This window comes from Eschrichtius robustus, chromosome 10 (assembly GCF_028021215.1).
Source record: "Eschrichtius robustus isolate mEscRob2 chromosome 10, mEscRob2.pri, whole genome shotgun sequence".
Taxonomy (NCBI): domain Eukaryota; kingdom Metazoa; phylum Chordata; class Mammalia; order Artiodactyla; family Eschrichtiidae; genus Eschrichtius; species Eschrichtius robustus.
In genome coordinates, this window is record NC_090833.1 from 75,369,272 (window position 1) to 75,391,324 (window position 22,053).

Here is a 22,053-nt window from a genome sequence, read left to right on the forward strand (position 1 = left end):
TCACTAAATTTGGAAGAAGTAAATTATGTAGAACTATGATCACAGCAAATACTCAGAGTTTGAGGATAGCTCTAAAATAACCCTCATTTTATGAACATGTCCTTTTCCTTCTCCTTTGGTCTCTTCATTGTTGATCTTTCTACAATGATTAGACCCTTTTTCTGGCCTGCTTTGCACCTCCAGTGTGATAGCTGATTAGCTTCCCCTGTCTATGATCTTGTCCTCTCCTATAATATTAAATCTAAGGATAGATTTGGTAACAAGCCCTATTTTTTACCCTACTTTAGGACTGCCCACATCTGTACATTGCCTCTCTTGAGAAGCTCAGATATTAATCCACTAACTGAGAAATCACAAAATAGAGGAGTTCACTAGGGCCCTGATCTCTTCTCTTTTTAGCAACAGTGATATGGGAGGAGGTTTTATGAAGCTTGGGAATTTGCTAAGATATATGGGAGCTCTGTCCTAACTAATCCAGCTGGCCAGCTGTATAGCTGGGAGACATTGACCAGATATGTCTTCCAGCTCAATCTGATGGCAACTTGGAGCATGGATTTGAGGGGAGAAGGAGGGAGGACTCTCCCAGGTTTCTGACTTGGATGATAAATGTATGGTGAAGGGCTTTCAAACATAATAGGCAATACAGAGGGGTACAGACTTTGAGGGGGAAGACTGATGCATTTAATTATGGATATGCTGTGTATTAGGATGTCATGAAACGTGCCCACATGAATATATGTAGTAAACAATTGGATAAAACAATCTGAAAATTAGGAAAAAGGTCAAATTTAAGAGTTTTTAAACCACAAGAATGAGTGGGATTTCCTTGGATATAATGTAGCATTAGAAGTCAACGAAGAGCAGAATCCAGAATTTAAATGAAGAAAGGGAAAGTTATGAAGAGAAGACAAAGAAGGAATGATCCGAGAGTAAGAAAAACCAGAAAAGCCCAACCCCCAAGCAACAAAAAACATAAGCGGAAAAAAAATTGGAAGAAGAAAGGATGTATCAATAGTGTCAAATATTACAGAGTAAGATAACTTGAAACTGCCCCTTGGATTTAATAATTAAGGAGTCATATAATCTTACTGTGAACAATTTCATTGGAATGTCAGGAGGAGAAGCCTCATTGCAGTGTCGTAAGGTCTAATAGCAAGATGAGGAGCTGGAAACAGCATGTGTAGGAAATTCTCTTAAGTTTAGAAGAAGAAAGATAAGATGGTAGTTAAATGCCTATAAAGCCTAAGATGCAGGCCTTCTTCTTAATCCCTTAATGCCTGACCAGTCTCCCAGGAGGACAACTTCTCAGACAGCCACACAAGGAACTAGGACTTTTTTAGAAACCTAGGCCATGGCAGATTCAGCAGATACTAGCTTTTCTGCTACTTCACATATGTTATATATTTACGAGCATATCAGCCTCCTATGAGGATATTCCAGATCATGTATGCTGCAAGCTCATATTCTTTCTCTTTGTTTCCCACCCAAAAACTATTGCCATAAATTACTGAATGGTAACATCATTATAGGGCTAATCTTAATCTGTCTATAATATACTTTTCAAAAAAACTTAATCATATACAAACTTTGTTATTAGTAAAACAAAAACATCTCTCCCCTTCCCCTTACAACTAATCATGCTGCGTCAGTATGCTCTGAGACCATTGTTGATCATCTGAACTGATCAGTAAAGTTGTTAATGCATCCAAAGTCTTAGAGTGAACCAAATGTTTCCCATTCATTCTGAGTGTTCACTGGCTGGGAGTTCATGACCTCTGGGTATTTACTATCCTTATACAGTAGCTTTCAGCTTTTTACTACGAGTACTGGTGGTGGGGGCCTTGACAAGGTTTTCTCTGTATAAGGGTTGTCCTCAGTGAATTTGGGAAAAATGTTTTCAGACCAGAAAGCAGAAAAGCTGTCTGCTGACCTGGGTCTCTGACTTTGCCATCACCTTTGTGTACTCGTAACTCACTTCCCACCCAAGCAAGTATACGATTGGAAGTCCATAGCCTCCATGTAATTAGGGGCTCTATTCTGACTATCTGCCTCCACTCCCTAATGTTATTGCTGCTCTAGCCGGTACTTGGCAAAACCGTAGAGCTTATAGGAGGATATATAGAACTCAGGCTGACCAATGGGTTTTAGCCTCTGGACTCTTAACTATTGGCTCCCGCATTTTCTTAGAACTCTTCTTCCTAAAGTCCTTCTAAATGCCAGCTTCTTACCAGGAACACCCTTAGGAATCTCTTATTCTCTCCATCTTTGCTGGGCATTGTCTTAGTAAGCTTCCTTCGTTTCTCCAGAATGCTAAGATCTAACTGACTTTAATGAAGCAACTGTACAGATTGGAGCAAGCACAAATTTATTCTGCTTTCTCTACCTGGGGCCCGGGGAGCACAGGACTGCAGCCATCTCACTAGTTCAGGAAAATAGCCCTGGGCCTCCAAATCTCAATTTCTGTTACACTGAAAATCCTGTTTTTCTAAAATAATCATGATCCACCTCTACTAATGGTCCCTTTATGCAGCTAAAGTGTCCGATTTCATCCATCTGTACGGGCCATGGATTTTTGCCCTTTTAATCATGTCTTTCACATATATTAAATGCAACATGTCTAAAACTGCTGCAAGCAGTTTCTTCCTCAATTTGCTTTTTATTTATTTATTTTTCAGTACCACAATGTCCTCAATTGCCCAAGCCAGAAACCTGGGAGTCATACTTGACTTCTCCCTCTCTGACCCACACCAAAATCCTCACCTCACTCTGGCTCTTAAACGTCTCAAATGAAAATCCTCTCCCTTACATCCTAATTGCCACCAGGCAGTCTTCATCTTTCATTTGGATTACTTTGACAACCTCCTAACTGGTCTTATTGCCTCCACTCTTACTTCTCTTTTATTCTCCAGATCAGAAATGCAAGTTGACAATTTTATTCCTCTGCTAAAAATTCTTCAGTAATCTTTGCCCTTAGGAGAGAATCCAAACTTTTATAACATGTGTCTTATAAGGTCTCTCATAACCTGCCTCATCTTTGTGCCACTTTTTCACTTCACATTCTCTGCCTCTGAACTCTTTCGGTTTTTTGTGCTACCATATTCATCCTCACTTTCATATTTCTGTACTTATAATGCTTTGACTTTCAACTCCTTCTATATTTTGACCAAGTAACTCCTATTCATCCATTCTTTATAATGCAGCTTAAATATTACTTCTTTAGAGGAAAATTTCCTGAATCCCTGAACTAGATTAATTGTCCTTGCTGTGTGCTGCTATAGCACCCTTTACTTTCATATGATAGCACTTAGTACATTTTAATTGTTAAATCTCTAGACTTTAAGCTCTGTGAGGGAAGTAACCCTGCTATCTTGTTTGCTGTTATGAGCTATTCAGAGAAAAATGAAATTTCATGGGAGCTTATGTTTCCCGTCACCAGTGTGTTCATGCGTAGGTTGAATAGCTCCAAGTTGGAAGTGAAATAGAGAACCATTGGAGAGTCTTTCAGTCCTTTCCAGTCAGGGGATTGTTCTTTCCAAATAGTCAAACATACATATGTATATATATAGCTGTTTTGAAAGACCCTGTAAGTCAATGTAAATGAATTTCACCTAATTGAAAATACTGAATATTTAATGACTAATGGCATATAGAGAACCTAAGAGATATTTCTAATTTAGAGTACTATATCTTGAGTTCTTGAAACTAATGTTAAATTTTTTATCTCTTATAGGTGAAATGAATCAGAAGTACAAGGAGCTAAAAAAAAGGGAGGAAAATATGGATAGTAAGTGATAATCTTATAGATGTGAAAATATATTCTCAGACAGTTGTTCATTTATACTGAATCAGAGATCTCATTTTGAGAAGATATAATGACTAATAATAGAAGTGCAGAAGTGTGGACATTCAAAGCATTTGCCTTGAAGTTATTACTAAATATCTAGCATAGTTTAGATGGGTAGAGAATTCTAGAAAGATTTTGTACATGTGTATGTATTTGTATGACTGTATGTTAGGGATAGATTCTAAAGCTAATACGCACATTTATAGTCTGTATAGAGAGTCTGTAGACCACTCATTGATTGTTGAATGTTCTCTTTTACATGCTTCACCTTTAATATCTTTCACCTTTTTTTAAGCTTTTCATAGTACTTATCTCATTATTTATTAGCCCTCACCTCTGATTTTGTTTCTTGGTTCTATCACTAACTGAAGCTTTAGTAGCCTTCTATTGTAGCTTCTCATTCACTTTTTAAAAAAATCTGAATTTGACTTTGTAAATAGATCTTCACTTAAACTTATGTTGTACATTCATAAGTTTATCAAAATTGACTATATTAACGATTACTGGTTTCCTTTTTAAATTATCATTTTTCTAAAATCTGACATTTTTATAGGTCTGAGGTCAATTGTTACCTTCATAGAAACATGTTATAAAGCAGTAATTACCAACTCTGGCTTAACGATATCCCAAGATTTCTTTAAAATCTCAGCAAGTACCAAAAATTATCTCAAAATTAATTTGTTGTTTCATGCTAATAGTAAAATTATTTTAAGTTAATTTTTGGAAGATCCATAGAAATATTTTAAGAATGTAAATAAGAGCAAATTATGTACTAATTCTATGTTAGAGAAGAAAAAGGAGGATTTCTTAGAATATTTATTTGTAACAATAAATTACTAAACTTACTTAGTTGAGACTAATTTGGCATTATAAAATACTCAATTTTCAGGTTAAAAATGCAGTTAGTAATATTTTCCAAAGTAAAGTTAGTGGCTATTTATAGATGTTAATTGTAGATGTATCAATGAGATCCTAGCGTAAAAACATAGGATTTATTCTCATCTCCATTTTATCAACTGTTACTTCTGAGCCTGAATTTATAAATTTTTAGTTTATTTGTATTAAGGTCATAACAAACTTTAAAAGTCTGAAAGTATGTAGAAATGTTCTTATTGAGTAATTTAATTACCCTTGGGTTAATAAAAAATTAAACAGTGATAGTTTAAAATTTGCCTTGAATTTCTAAAAAGTACTTTTCAGACCTACAAATCAGAGCTTATGTAGTATTTAGCTATATCAGCAGTAGCATCTCATCATATTTTTCAATTGGCAGCCTTTATTGAGACTTTTGAGGAAACTAAGAACCAGGAACTGGAAAGGAAGGCACAGATAGAAGCCAACATTGTTGCACTCTTGGAGCACTGTAGTCGAGTAAGTACCATGTGCCTGTCTTTAGTGTCTTCGTTATTTTTACTGTGATTACCTTTCTAAATACAACTCAAAAACTGCAGTGGTTCACTATTATGTAAGAGTACAGGATACCTAATGAGTATCTTGATTCCTCAAAAAATGTTTATTGAGGGCTTCCCTGGTGGCGCAGTGGTTGAGAATCTGCCTGCCAATGCAGGGGACACAGGTTCGAGCCCTGGTCTGGGAAGATCCCACATGCCACGGAGCAACTAGGCCCATGAGCCACAGCTACTGAGCCTGCACGTCTGGAGCCTGTGCTCCGCAACAAAAGAGGCCGTGATAGTGAGAGGGCCACGCACCGCGATGAAGAGTGGCCCCTGCTCGCTGCAACTAGAGAAAGCCCTCGCACAGAAACGAAGACCCGACACAGCCAAAAATAAATAAATAAATTAATTAATTAATTAATTTTTAAAAAAATGTTTATTGAGCAGCTACTATTGTGTGGTACCATAGGAGGAAAAATGCATGGTCTCTTTTCAATATTCTAAGTGTTTTAAAAATCCAGTCAGTTCCTAAAATAGAATAGTTGAATTTTTTCTGCAGTAAAATAAAGCAAATGTAAAAGAAACAATTCTGAATTTTAATTTAACCTCTCCTTATTGAGAAAACCTGACTTTGAATCTCACTGTATTCTTTTATAAAATATATATATAATGAATGATGTACTTCAAAAAAGAATACCCTTTCAAAACATCCAGTCCTTTGGCAGCATTTTCAAGAGTTTTACTGGAAAGTTAAATCAGTGGAATTTTTTCCACTTTTATGTCTCTGCAAATACAGAATATAAATCGTATGAAACAGATATCCTCTATCACCAATCAAGAGCTGAAGATGATGCAGGATGATCTCAATTTTAAATCCTCTGAAATGCAGAAATCACAAAGTACGGCTAGGAATCTGACTTCAGGTGAGGAAACAATCTAGATTTTAATATCCTTTTTTTCTGTAACAAACTGGAACTTTTAGAATCTAATGTTATTCTCTTTGATTTTTTTTGAAAGACTGAGGATATAATTTATGATTGCCTATTGCTGCAGTCATTCATAGGCTCAGAATTTTGTGTGACTTTTCATATCAACTTAATAGTAATTCACTGGCATATTCTCATTCATTTAACATTTATTGAGTATTTGCTTTATGCCTTTGCTGTAATTTGGGTATACAGGGATTAAAAAAAAAAAAATCCACTCTGTTTCCTCAAGAAACTTGCAATCTGGTGGAATGACAAACAAACAATTGAAGTGTAATGAAACAGTGTTATGACAGAAGGATAAGGAGCATTGGACATGCACAGGGCTCATATCCACTGTGGTCTTGGGTAGTTAGGAGAGGTATCCTAGAGGTGGTAATGTTTTAATTATAGTTTCAGCCATTATGACTAACATGAGACTAGAGCAGCATTGTCCAAAAGAAATGTAATGCCAGCCACATATATATTTTGAATTTCCTAGTAGCCACATTAAAAAAGTAAAAAGAGACAGGTGAATTTTAATAATATATTTTATTTAACCCAGTGTATTCAAAATATTATCATTTCAACATGTAGTCAATATAAAATGATCAATGAGATTTTACAGTTACAGCCCATCTCAATTTGGACTGGACACATTCCAGTGCTCAAAAGTCATATGTGGCTAGTGGCTGCCATTTGGATAGTGCAGGCAGGGATTAGAAACAAATATACATAATTGAGCTTAAAGAGCCTAGGATAAAGTCAAGTCAAAATTTGTATAGCATCTTTGGTTTTTTGAAGTGGCGGATTCTAACTATGATGGTGTATGGTGACTTTGAATTAGCTATGTTTTATTTATCTACTTGAAATTACTCTGGCAGTTTGTGAGATCATGGAGAAGGAAGACGCTATTTGCTAACTTAAAGATGTTGAAAGATTCCCAAACTGGAATAGTTTCCATGATATCCCTTTATCTGGAATCCCCAAATCTAAAAAAGCTCTTTACAGCAAAACCTAACCTGACCTGAACTGACATGAGGCTATTTAATTACCTTACCTAGTGTGACTGTTCATACTTTTTGCTGCAGAAGTATATTCATCTACCTGATGTCGGGTTGCTGCCTCAGACCCTGTCATGAAAGTTATATAATAATCAGTATATACACTATATTACTTTTCTAAAATTCAAAGAATTCTGCATTCTAAAACACAACGGCCTAGGAGTTTTATATAAAGGATTGTGAATCCATAAATGCATATTGAACGCAATTAATATGCAGTTGAATTTAAATTGATGATATAGGTGGAAAACTGTACATTTATTTTATCTGCCCAGATATGCTTAAAGTTTGTTTGCCATAGTTTTATTTGTATATCTGAATTATATTCCACGTAAGTAGAGAGGTGCATTCTAAATTTGATTTATACCTACTGTTGGTTTAACTATGAGTATTTTTTTAATTGTGATAAAAAACACACACAATTTACCATCCTAACTATCTGTAAGTGTACAGTATGGTAGTGTTAACTATCTACACATTGTTATGCAGCAGATCTGTAGAACATATTCATCTTGCAAAACTGAAACTTATACCATTGAACAACAGCTCCCCATGTCCTCCTCTTGAGCTCCTGCTAACCACACTCTACTTTATGTTTCTAAAAGTTTGACTATTTTAGATACCTCATATAAGTGGGATCATGCAATATTTGCCTTTTTGTGACCACTTTAGTTCACATCATAATATCCTCAAGGTTCATCTGTGTTGTGACACGTGACAGGATTTCTTTTTAAGGCTGAATAATACTCTGTAGTATGTACATACCACATTTTCATTATTCATTCATTTGTTGGTGGACATTTAGGTTATTTCCACCTCTAGGCTATTGTGAAATCCTGCTGCAGTGAATGTAAGTGTGCAAATATCTCTTCAAGATCCCATTTTCAATTATTTTGGATGTATACAAGTATGAGTGGTTTTACATCTTTATTTTCTTTTTTCTATAAGCTGAAGAATTTTATGTTTAATTATTTCATCTAAGAAACTTCTGTTTTGTGTTTTAGACCATAGTTTTAAATTTTTCATTTTCTAAGGTCAATATTAATTCAACAAGTTTTTCCCTCCTTTAAGCTATCTTTGTATAATGGCTGTCGAGAAACATACATCTTTTTAAAAGGGTAAATATCAATACCAGGAAATGAATTCAATAATCAGGACTTTGTATTCCTTTCATACTTTTATACTTTGTGTTTACATTTCTTTTAAAAACCTAGTCATTGTATTTTCTCCAGAGATGTAGAATTAAAAAAGAATGAGAACTGGCTTCAGTGGAGATGAAAATCCGGTTTGTTACTTTGATAAGGATTTTACTGAAAATTTCCCTTTTGAAGTTTGCCTTATCTGACCCCTACAATTAATTTCACTTAGTCAGTTATTTTTAAGCGTTAATTTAAGCCAAGCATATAAATTGTTCTTCCTGTCTTTCCTTAACACCATCCCCCACAAGAAACGTTTTCTATCTGGAACTCACCATAAGAGGTTTATAATATTCTGGTTCATCTTTCGGAGATAATGAATTTTACATTCCCCTTTTGTGAACTGCCTCCCTTTGACCCTTGAAGTTATAACTGGAACTCACCTGATTTTCTTAGTGTCCTTTATGCTTCTTAATGGGGCAATATCACTCCCAAGGGGGCAAAATTACTGCCTGGGGGGAGGGTAAAAAAAATTTTAGGTACTAACTGTAAAGGTGTGTGGCCCTCCAAAGGGTCACTGTACATAAACAGATACACATCTGTAATATAAACAATTCATGGGAGGTGACTAGGAAAACAGTAGTCTACAAAAGACTCCTTAGGGGGACAGTAATGAAAAAAAAAAAAAAAGGTTAAGAAACACTGATAAACTGCATGAGTAAAGAGACAAGGAACCTGTCAGCGATAGTTTTTATTTATATTTTTGGAGAGGAAACGCCAGGGAATAAACAAATGCGCTGATGGCAGAATATTTCAGGAACATTTCCCCAGGTCAAAGTGGGTCCTTCTGAGATTTTGCTACTATGTACACACTACTTGGTAAACTTTGCAACTTCATAGCATATCAGAAGGAACTAGTCTGCATCCTCTTCCTGTCTCTTCTCTTGGAGAAGCTTTTAGCTTTTCATGGGGTCCTGCGGTTAAAGGAAGATAAACTTTACCCTGTACCAACCAACCATTTTCTCCCTTTCTCTAGGAAAAGCAGTATATATAGTTTAAAAATGTATTTCCCTAATATATCTTCAAATTAAACTTGTGGTTAGATTTATATAACTTTTCACCGAACAGCCAAAATATACAAACTCAGTACATTTCCCATTTAGAGCGCTGAAACACCATAAGCTTCAGTGACTTTGATTCTCAACTATTTCCGACCCTAGTAGAAATATTAATCCAACAAAACCAAACCCTCTCAACAACATTTCAGTCCATACGTTGATACATCTTTTAAAATAACATATAGTCAATGTGGTTGAAGGAAATGTTCACATTTAATTATACCAACTTAGGACAAATTTGGTTGGTAACAACCTCCTTTCTTAAATCAATGTCTTTTGAAGCTTTTTTTGTTTGCTTGTTTTACTATTTGGTATTTTATACTCTATGTGATTTTTGTTATATTCATAAGTAGAGAGTTGCTCGATTCTTGAACATGATGTTTTTATTATAATGTCACCTTCCAGGTATATTTTAATCTTTCTGATTTCATAGGCAGAAGAGGAAGGTTTAATAGCAGCTTTGTATTGATTTTTCCATTAGAAAATCTGTATAGGTAATAAAACTTAAATTTATTAAGTCCAAGTAAATTTTGCTAAATCTTACGTGAAGAAACCAACTTACTTACTCATTGCCTGCCCTGTATAAGAGAGACATCCTGGTAAGAAGGAGTGCCAAAAATCTATGTATAAACTCTAACCAAATCCTAATCTGACTACTGAAATGTGTATGCATTGAGTAGGCTTTATGGGACCTAGGAAAAAGCAGCAGCTAGAAGTTGAAAGAACTGAGTACAGAAATTTAAGATGCTACCCACTCCAAAGGAGAAAAGTTTAGAGATTTATTTAGTTCAGCAAAGTTAATTGCTTATTTATAATATATATCAGCACTTTTCAAAGGAGCAAAATACAAAGTCTCTACAACATGTCATTTAAAATGTCCATTATACCATAAAAATTTACATTTAGTAAAAATGAAGAAAGAAGAAAATGTGAGTCAAGGGGAAAGGCAGTCACTACACACTGAACCTGAGATAATCCAGACGTTGAAATGAAAAGGACTTTAAATGTTTATAAACATATTTAAGGGCTTGAGGGAAAATAAAATCATAAAAAATGAACAGATTGGAGAATCCCACAGAGAAATGGAAATTACAAAAAAGAACCAGGTGAAAATTCTAGAGTTGAAAATATAACTAAAATGAAAAATTCACTGACCTTAATAGAAGATTGAGGACAGCAGAAAAAAAAGAATCAGTGAACTTAAAGATAAATAAATAGAAATTATCTAACCTGAAGAAGAAAAAAGAATGAACAGAGCCTAAATGACCTGTGGGACAGTTTCAAGCAGTCTAATTTACATGTAATTGTAGTCCCAGAAGGAGAGGAGGGACAGAGAATGGGGGAGAAAAGATAGTTGAAATAATGGCTGAAAATTTTCTGAAAATTTTCTGAAAAACTTAATTGTACAGATCTAAGAAGCTCTTTGAACCCCAAACAGGGTTAATGTAACAATTCCTTACCTAAGCACGTCATCATCAGACTGCTGAAATGCAACGATGAAGAGAAAACAATGAAAGGAGCCAGAGAAAAATAATATGTATACACAGGGTACAATATATCCCACTATGAGATTAAATTTTATCATAAAAATCATTCTGAATTTTGTATTTTACTCTGATATATGTTACTTTAATATAAAAATCTTCTACCCCTAAATCTAAGTAATTTAAGGAAGATGTTCATATTTGGCTTTTGACACTCTGAAATACCACTGTTTTTTTGAGGGTATTCATATTCCTACTTTAAACTAGAGGAAAAGTGAAGGTAAAATGTTCTAAGATGACAATGCATCACTGTATGCCTCTACAAATAAGTAACTACAGGATGTATTGGATTATTCCCATGCCTATCCCTGGGAACACAGAAGAGAAGAAACTGGCCAAGGCAGGTTTGAATCCAGATTTCTTCGTCTAAATATACAGGATATATATTTCAATTCCATTTTAGTATCTGTTTCTGAGTTAGCTGAAATCAGATTTTATTTTGGTAGCTATAAGGAAAGCAGAACAAAGGATGATGCCTGGGGAAAGAAGCCTGAAGTAGCAAAATTGACCAAGTGTTACTGTTCCTCTTCCCACAACTCACTGTTGCTCATTGAGGCATCTTTGGATCATAAAGTAACATTTGCTATTGTAAAAAATGAACCTTTCATAAAGGTGATAACAATATCACTCAGCACCAAAGCTTGACTGGCTGTTGACCTTGGGCAATAATTACCTTTCTAAGCTTTAGTTTCCTCATATAATAAAATTTACCCTCGCCCAGGGCTATTACGAAAAGTAAATCAGATAATATATAAAGCCAGGCACATTCCAGGTTCTCAGTAATACTGGTTTCCTCTTAAACCTTTCTTTCCCTTTAAAACAGAGACTTTTAAAGCCAGCATCACAAAGTTAAGAAGTCTCTGAAATAGAGAAGGTAGGTATTATATAATCCTACCAGAATGGAATATTTTTTAAAATACTGTTTTCTGATTATAAATGCAATTCATATTCATTATAGAGGATTTAGGAGATATAAGCAAGCATAAATAAAAACTAGAAATACAATCCCACTATCAAAAGTTTATTACTATTAAAATTTTGGTATCTTTTTAGTCTCTTTTCCATATTTTATCACATCTTGGAAAAAAATAAAAAGCCTTTTCCGAATATTCTCTGCCCAGCTATTATCCCTCTCTTTCAAAGGTTTCACAGTCAGATTTCTTGAAACCTTCATATCACTCTTGATTCCATTCCTTTCTGTGAAATCTGTTCTCAGCAGATACATCCAGGTTCTCCTGGTCAGTAAATTCAACACATATTTTGCCATCTTTTTTTTTAAATCTCTAAGTAATATTCTGTACTCCAGACCACTTCTTTATTCTTGAAGTATCTTTTCCCCATGACTTCTGATTTTTCTCTTATTTCTTTGGTCATTTCTTATTCTATATGGATCCTTCATGTTAATTTATTTTAAAAATTTGGTATTCTTATAGGTGCAGTCATGAATCCCTTTCTGTTGATGATCTGAACCACTCCCATGGCTTCAGGTGCCATCTCTATGCTGGTGGTTTCAGAATCTGTATCTTCAGAGCTCACATTTTTCCCTCTGGGTTTTAGACCCATATTTCTAGATATGGACATCTTTACTTATCTCTGTTTGGATGTTTCTGAGGTATCTCAAACTCAATAAATCCTAAATCGACTTCAGTGTATCGTAAATCCCTCCAACAGATAAAATTTGTATGTCCCTCTGCCTACCCTCCCATACACTCATTTATTCAAGTTGGAAACAGGATTCCACATTTTCTCTCACTCAACTACTGTATCCGGTCAATTGCCTGTTTTGTTAATCCCAAATCCCTAATATTTCTTGAGTCCCTTCAGATCTCTCCTGCACTGTTTCTTCATTTATTTTTATCTGACATAACTGTATATTTTATATATATAGTCTTCTTCCACTGGAGTATAAGTTCTTTGTTCGTTGCTATATTCCCCATGCCCTTCTATTTGCCTGGCACATAGAAAGCATTTATTTAATAAATATTGGGTTTTTTAAAAGATTTTTTTTGATGTGGACCATTTTTAAAGTCTTTATTGAATTTGTTTCAATATTGCTTCTGTTTTATGTTTTGGTTTTTTTGGCCATGATACATGTGGGATCTTAGCTCCATTACCAGGGATCGAACCTGCACCCCCTGCACTGGAAGGTGAAGTCTTAACCACTGGACCGCCAGGGAAGTCCCTAAATATTGTTTAATGAAAAAAAATCCCCACCAGTCTAAGATTTCTTGCCTAGATCACTGAATCAACACTTAACTGGTCTTCCTGCACATAGTTATGCTATTTCAATTAATTGTCCACATGGCAACTAGAGAGAACTTTCTAAAATTTAATTATGTTACTCTCTGATTTGAAACTCATTGATGACTTGCCATAGCCCTTAGCATAAAGTCCCAACTCCCTATCTTGACTTAAGCCCTTCATGAACTGAAATCCTTCAATTTTTCAGTTTTCTCTCCTACCACCATCCACTTTGAACTTTGGGTTCTAGTCATACTGAACTTCTCTTATTTGCGCAGAGGTACCATGCTTTCTTACCTGTAGACTTTTTTGCACATGTTGATTATTTTCTCTGGAACACTCACTTTTTCCTTTGTATGGTTGATTCCTAATCCTTAATGCCTTAGTTAAAAGGCATGTCTTCAGAGAATTCTTCTGACCAATACCACATGTTCTATGGTACCCTGTATTACTCTTTTCATAGTAGTTATCCAGTTTACTGTAAATGCTTATTCAATTTCCTAATTTAACCTCTAGAATATAGCTCCTCGAGTGAAAACAATGATGTCTCTGTTGATTTCCATTATATCCTCAGCACCTGGCACATAGTAGATGCTCAATACTTTTGAAAGAAAGAAACACACACACACATACACACACAGGCAATCTTCGTTATTTATGGATTGTGTATTTGTAAACTTGCTCTCTCACTGAAATTAATTTGTAACCCCAAATTCATATTTGCAGCACTTTCACGGTCATTTGTGAACACACGCAGAGGTGAAAAATTGGAATTCAAATTTGAAAAATTTGAATGCTCGAGTTCCCAGTGGAGGTTGATTAAGGCAGCACTATGCCTTCCTGCATTAGTTCTCATACTATAAACAAGAATCCTTTTCATGGTATATTATTTAATGTCACTTTTTTTTTTTTACCACACTTCTGTGTGTTTTTGCTAGTGCTTTTGCTATTTAAAATGGCTCCCAAGTATAGTGCTGAAGTGTTGGCTAGTGTTCCTCAGCGCAAGGCTGTGATGTGCCTTACAGAGAAAATATGTCAGTTAGGTAAGCTTCATTGAGGCGTAAGTTGGCCTTGAGTTCAATGTTAACAAATCAATAATATATTAAATAAGATATTTAAAGAGAAACATACATAAAACAAGGTTATGTATTAGTTTGATGATAAAAGTATCATCAAAGTTGATAAAAGTATCGTGACCAGAGACTCACAGAAACCTAATCCTGTTATTTCCCACAGGAGTTCAGTATTTGCTAACTCAATGTTTACAATAACTTTACAGAATATAACTACCACAAATAATGAGAACTGACTGTATATGTACTTATAAAATTTTGCTCATAACGTTTCATAACTTGATTTTTTCCCCACATAACTGTGTGTATATGTCATGCACATATTAAAAATGATGAATCTTTATCTCATGTATTATTAAGTAAGAAAAAGAACTATGTGTGTTCTTACATGTTTGTATGAGAATGGAGACAAATGTGATTAATATACAACAAGTTATGTTGGTTACCTGGGGGGTGAGTAATTTTTTAAAAATTTATCTTTGTATTGTCTCACTAGTTGCAGTGAACGCATGTTTCTTGTGCAGATACTCTTGTAAAACGTGATTTTTAATGATTGCATTTCCTTTTGTGTAAGGAATAAAATTTCGACTAATTAATGGCCTTGAATCTTCCTGCGTTTCAGATAGTCAGCGTCTACAGTTGGATCTACAAAAAATGGAGCTACTGGAAAGTAAAATGACTGAGGAACAACAGTCTCTAAAAAGCAAAATTAAGCAAATGATAACTGATCTGGAAACATATAATGATTTGCCAGCTTTAAAATCATCAGGTGAAGAAAAGAAAAAGGTAAATGGTAACAGTTCTATGAAATTGTAATTCAAGTTGGTTTTTTCTTGATTAATTTTAATAATATATGTATTTTTTTTAATTTATAAAATTTATTATTTTCAGTTGACTGATATATAATCTAAGAAGAAATAAAGAAGTTTACATATATAGTAGGAATATAGAGTGATTTAAGTTTCAAAACAAAAGACAAACATTGAAAAGCAACCAATAGGCTACTTCAAATATAAACTTTGTTAAATGCAAATTTGATTACGATATTTCTCTACTTAAGACTTCTCAGTGGCTTTTCATTGCCATTTACATTAATTTAAAGTAAATCTGGGGCTTCCCTGGTGGTGCAGTGGTTAAGAATCCACCTGCCAATACAGGGGACACAGGTTTGAGCCCTGATCGGGGAAGATCCCACATGCCGCGGAGCACCTAAGCCCGTGCACCACAACTACTGAGCCTGCGCTCTAGAGCCCGCAAGCCACCACTACTGAAGCCCGCGCACCTAGAGCCCGTGCTCTGCAACAAGAGAAGCCACCGCAATGAGAAGCCCGTGCACCGCAACGAAGAGCAGCCCCCGCTCTCTGCAACTAGAGAAAGTCCGCGCGCAGCAACGAAGACCCAATGCAGCCAAAAATAAATAAATTAAATTTAAAAATTTACAAAAAAATTAAAAAATAAAGTAAATCTGGTGGAGTACAAACACATATGACAGCCCTAATGAGTTATTATTAATATAGTTAATAATAATTTAGTTTATTTTAATTAAAAGGATATTTTTACAAACAGGTTTTAGAGTAATTATAGCCTTGGTAGAATTTTATCAGAATATTATTGAAATTGTTTAAGTCAAATGCTGTTTATATTGGTTTACTAGGTATCTGCTAAAGGCTGTTATTTACTTCTGTTTGGATCTATCTAGAAATTGCATCAGGAGAGAACAGTATTATCAACCCGCAGCAATGCCTTTAAAAAAATAATTCAGAGACTAAACACAGAATATGAGACACTAAAAACACAATTGCAAGAAAACGAGACACATTCTCAGGTAAAAAGAAAAAGAAAAGACTGAAATTCATTTCTATTTTTAGGCTATCTGGCCTGTTCTCTTGATCTATATTTTCACTCCCAAAGTAATCCATTCCTTTTTTTTTTTTTTTTTTTTTTTTTCACCTGCTTTATTTACCTTCCAGATTTTCTGGCTTTGAAGATAACTAGATTCTGTATAGTCTCCACTCAGAATGAATTTACTCCTGCTTTCCTGACTTCTATAAACCTATATCAAAGGCCAGCTCTATGCTAGGCACTGTTCTGGGCACAGCCATTATGGTAATGGCTTTTAAAAATTTCAAAAGTAAAGTGTTTTTAATGCAGAAACTTTAATACATAAATGCTGCAGATAACAAAAATGAGCCGTAATGACTAATATCCCACCACCCAGGAGATGATTCTGTGGATATGAAGACAGATATTTATAGTCTATATTACTATGTTATGTGTACACTTAGTTTATACATATACATACATAAACATTTATTTCTGTATATTTATAGAAATGGTACCATATTGTACCTATTCTTTGGAAACTTGTTTTTCATTATTAACTATACATCATAAATACTTTACCTTGTCAGCAGATTTTTTTAAAATATGATTCTATATAATATTTGACTATATGGATATAGCATAATTTACTGAGTCAGTTCCAAATTGTTGGACATTTAGGTTATTTCTCATTTTCAAACTATTCAAATAATGCTATAAAGAGCAGTACTGTTCCTGAATTTCTTTATTTACATCTCTGATTATTACACAGGATGCATAGACAAGCCCCCTTTTCATATCACTCATCCTGTTGATAATTACCTGAACAAGGTCCAAGGTCTTCTACATTGAGAGCTCTCTCTAAGGGCAGAAATGATGTATCTTTCCCTCACTTTCTCCCCAGCACAGTGCTAGTGGTTGGCAAGTAATAGGTGTTCAATAAGTATTTGTTGGAGGATTAAATGAAGCATGCGTGTCATATACAAAATCAGTAATTATGGTCTGATAAAGGTTGGTCATTCTCACATCTAATTATCTACGTTAGCAATTTGCAGCTATGATTTATTAATGCTAAATGCATTAAATTTTTTCTTCCTTCGTGTACTAATATGATGATGATAGACAACCATCATTAACATTTTGGTATAATATCCTTGTAAATTTTTTTTCCTTTGCAAGTTATACACCCTTAATTATATTGTTTTTACAAATAATGAAATCATTCTATGCATATGCTCTTTAAGCATTTGTTTTCTTAAGTGTTTTCAAGCGCTTTTTTTGATGATATTTTTATGGCATCAGCTATTTCATTGTGTGGATGTACCATTTAAAAAAAAGATAAACCTTATATTCTTCTTGAAAGGGGTGGACTCTCATCAAAGTTTGCCACAACTACTAAAAGCTTAGAAGTCACTAATTTACATATTTCAAATTTATTCGTCAGTTACTCTGTCTCTACTTTGTAATATACAGGCCTGGATATAAACTTGTGAATAGCAAAATTATCCTAGTCTGTTTAGAGTGGGAATGGATACTGGAGAAGAAACATAAGAAAAAGTTTATGAGGCCATTGTTTTATGGTTCATAGGAAAAAATACTGATATTTCATGTGGATTTTTGGCCCTCCTCTTCCACTGAATGGATGATTTAAAGAGGAAAACATTTGACAAACACAATTTCTTAGAGCCAGTCAGTGGCTACCTCATTTATTCCCACATTAAGCGCTAATCTTATTCGTAACCCCACGTACAGGAATTTGTAACATAAACCACAATTTACAATGCTTCTCTGTATTATTTGTTGCTTTTTGTGAATCCCAACTGTTTGAATCACATCCTGGTCTCTCTATCTTTTGCAGTTATTTACTCAAAAACTGGCTTTTGAGATCTGTAATTTTTACAATAGACCTTTTTTTTTTGAGTGGTTATTGATTTGAAATCATTTAAACACATTTATATTGGAAGAAACTGTAAAACTCCTAGAAAACATAGGGGAAAAGCTCCTTGACATTAGTCTTGGCAACAAGTTTTTTATTATAACACAAAAAGCACAAGCAACGGAGGCAAAAATAAATAAGTGAGTCCACATCAAACTAAAAAGTTTCTACACAGCAAATGAAACAACAAAATGAAAAAGCAGGATGGGAGTAAATATTTGCAAGTCATACGTCTCATAAGGGGTTAATATCCAAAACATATAAAGAACTCATAACAGACTTTTAAAATAAGTTGCAGGAAATAAAAGACAGATGTGTGCTTCATGACATCCTTGGAGCTTTAAAGGCAAGTAACTGAAATAGATGTATAATATAGAAGGAATTTGACCATCTGACACAGTGTTGCTTTTATATCATTATTCATGTAGCACTTAAGGGGTCTGCTGCATTATAAGGCCACCCCTTTGTATGAAACAAAGAGGAAAAATTTGGTACTTGACTTTGCAAAAGGTTATTAGAGATTTATTGTCAAAAAGTGCTGACTGCTTCCTTAAGTCCATCTTAACTTCAAGGCTCTATCAGGGGAAGCTAGATCTGATTTAGTAGCATTAAGTCACAGCACATACAGTTCATATAATTAATTAGTTATGATTCATCCTAATATCTAGATTTATCTCTTTGGAGGAAACAATGGGATGGATGCTACATTAAGACTGAACTTACGCCCTGAAAATAATTTTAACATGAGATTAGAAAGAAATATTAATAATGCTGTTTCAATTATCAGATTTTTTAAAATGATTATTACTTCTTGGAAATGTCCAGGCACAACATTATTTTAATGTTTCATTTTTCAGACTGTCCTTTGTTTAGGAAAAAAACTATGTGCATCTTAAAAAAGAAAAACCATAACCCAGAGTTACAAGGTTAATTAAATCAGAAAAACAATTTAATTCTATAACAGTAAAATTGTCTTTGGAGGAAGCAACCATCAATATAATATCCACATTAGCTTCCTGTTGATGCAGAAATTATTGTAACAGTGCCAGCTTTTTACCAGCCCTCTTATAATCTTCACACTGCAGCTCTGCTCTTATCACAGCCTGTGGAATTAGACAGGAAATTTAGCCCTGGAAATAAGGAAGTTTCTCCTATATAGCTGAACCTTTGCAGTATTAGAATATATAGTACTTTTGTGGCATTAGACCTTCAGGTTTCAAGGAGAGATTCCTATCATGTCCCATTCTTCTTTTTTAAGTTCTTTTAGGAAAGGGAAAAATCATAAAGTGTCTTTCAGTTGGTATGTTCATTGGTATAATAAATAATTTCCAATTTAAGTAAACAGAGTAAACCTGTTGTCAAATTCAGCATTGTATTATTGTATTTACTGTTATTTAATTTTTTTTTAATTTCTTTTTTGTCTATCATGGCTTTATCTCAATAAAATGCAGGGAGTTGAAAAGATTTAAAATTGGGGGTGTTTTTTTTCTTATTGTCTCAAAGGGGTGTATAATTGTTTTGAATATGGGCACTGGTTAACATTTTTCTTTTGTGTTTTTAGCTTACAAATTTGGAGAGGAAGTGGCAACACCATGAGCAAAATAATTTTGTGATGAAAGAATGTATCCTTTAAAAAACTGCGAATGAGCTTGACTGAGTGATTTTTTTTTTTTAGGAATTTCTTTAAAGACTGAAATGAAATTCAGTTCAACATCAAATACCTAATATGTACAAAACACTGGCTAAACTTTGTGGGAAATAAATGAATAAGACTTAGTTTCCATTCTATGATAGTGTGTGTGTGTGTGTGTGTGTGTGTGTGTGTGTGTGTACACCAAACTAATAGAAAGGAGACTGTACAGAGCCATAGTGTGGCATAGTGACTAAGTGCACAGGTTTTAGAGTCAGGAGGTCTAATTTTAAATATTGACTCTACTACTTATAGGTTATGGACTTTGGACAGTTTACTTAATTGTTTAAACCTCAATTTTATCATCTCAGATACAGTTAATACTTCCTTCTCATGGAGTTGTTGGGAGAATTACATATAACCATATATATGTATATACGTATATATGTATGTATAGTCATTTGTTGTTATTTTTAATGCTGTACCTTGGATATCTGGGCAGCAAAGGGAGAGATAAACCAAGTAGTGTCATGAGAAATTTGACCTTCAAGCTCATCTGTGTTTCAGCCAATTCAGCTTCATCTACCAAGATAGTACTATGTCCCATCTTATTTCTATCAAGATGGTTCTTATATTCAATCTTCTTGCTTGTCTTTTTGTATGGACATAGAAGGAAGCAGCTGCTGAGGACAAGTATTGTGGAGTTGTAAGAAACATTTCCCCAAAGGTTGTTTCCTAGTCCCTTTTTGACCTATTTACGGACATCTCTGCTTAGAGAACTAGATCCTGACTCACTGGTTGCATAGGTTCTCCTCTAGGACACTACTGAACATCAGCTCAGGGCAGCATGGACCCCAGCTTACCTCCAGATGAGATGCTTTAAGGGCTTTATTCCCAGTGGTTGTGCAACTTATTTTAAACGCAGAAGATTCCCATTCACAGTATGATAAAGTCCAGAATTCTGGTTTTGTGCAACATAAAGTAGGTGATTTTGAAACAGAGTGAAGTCTAGAGACTTGCCTGAAATTCTGTGTGGTACTCTAAAGGACATAGTTCTTCTGAACGTTGAATTGTTCTACGACCAGATTAAGATTGAGATGAATAACATGTTAACTCTAAAAAAGATTTTATACCATAGGTGAACTTTTTTGAAACAAGTTTTGCCTGGCCTTTTGGGTTTCAGTTGATGCTTAATCTGTTTTTTTTAATAACTATTCTAATTGTGTTTTTTTGTGCCATCTTCAGTTTTCAATAAGAAAAATACTGGTACAGTTCGGGTCCTTTCTGAGTCACAAAATTAGATTAATATTTGTTTTGATAATGTTTCCCCTTAACTCATGTAATTAGTCATAGCAACCAAGAGTCAAGAGAGTGATTACCGGCCAATTATGAAGAATGTGACCAAGCAGATTGCAGAGTATAATAAAACCATCATGGATGCTCTACATAGCATGAGCAGAAACTGAGTCTGAACCAACTACAAGTCTCTATAGAAATATCCTCTTGCTGCTAAACTTCATACATGCCAGATGAAAAATAATAGCTTACCCTTGAAGAGTTTTACCTAAAATTTTTGAATGTTACAATTTTTGTGGCCTCTTTGAAGTGTGAAATTTTAAATACTATAATAGTTTAATAAATAGTTTACTTATAAAAAAGTATCGTCTCCTTTTATATTTGTATTTGTTTTGCGTGGGTCATAAAATGTCTCAAAGAACCAGGAGATAAACGAACTAAAAGTGGCCATTGTTACTCATTTAGTTGGTATAATACATTTATGGCAGCACATGAGATCATCTTTTCATATGTCAAGCCTAGGAGGGGTGTATGGAGTATGATTCTGATTTAACACTTATCAACCTTGCCAATTTTTGCTTCTAGAAAAAGTAAGAATAGAAGGGAGATATTTAGTTTTGAGCTTTACTTCTCAAATAGGGTATATTTGATGTGTTTTAAGACATATAAAGTCACATGTAAATATATAACATTTTCTATAGATCAGTTATTCCTAAAGATTTCGAATTAAGACTTTTAATCTTTGCATTTTTAAAATACTTTCTCACATGTAAATATTTGCTAGGAAAAACATGAAATTTTAAAGAAATGTTGTACTTATGGTCGGCTCTTTTGGACTATGGCTACTGCTGTTCATTTCCACCGTGGAGTATGCATTCACTCTTTAGTACTATAGGAGGACTTAAGTAGATTAATTTATAAGCATTGCCAGAACATTTGAAAGGAAAAGGTGGAAGAAGTAGAATTGTGTTATAGGAATCTGGGAGACATT

General features: G+C 34.3%; 1 protein-coding gene across 3 annotated transcripts in view; it reads left to right on the top strand.

Annotated features, from left to right (window-relative positions):
• IFT74 (intraflagellar transport 74) overlaps positions 1–21,372 on the top strand; it is a 79,066-nt gene extending 57,694 nt beyond the window's left edge. For 2 of the 3 annotated variants that reach the window (XM_068552886.1, XM_068552887.1), the window contains exons 14-20: positions 3,731–3,784; positions 5,118–5,215; positions 6,035–6,161; positions 15,002–15,165; positions 16,079–16,204; positions 19,698–19,758; positions 21,114–21,372. In XM_068552886.1, coding sequence (XP_068408987.1) covers positions 3,731–3,784; positions 5,118–5,215; positions 6,035–6,161; positions 15,002–15,165; positions 16,079–16,204; positions 19,698–19,758; positions 21,114–21,232 — 749 coding nt within the window. In that variant the 3' untranslated portion in view covers positions 21,233–21,372. The remainder of the gene's footprint in view (positions 1–3,730; positions 3,785–5,117; positions 5,216–6,034; positions 6,162–15,001; positions 15,166–16,078; positions 16,205–19,697; positions 19,759–21,113) is intronic. The other variant, XM_068552888.1, reaches the window with a different exon arrangement.
• Positions 21,373–22,053: the final 681 nt, after the last annotated feature.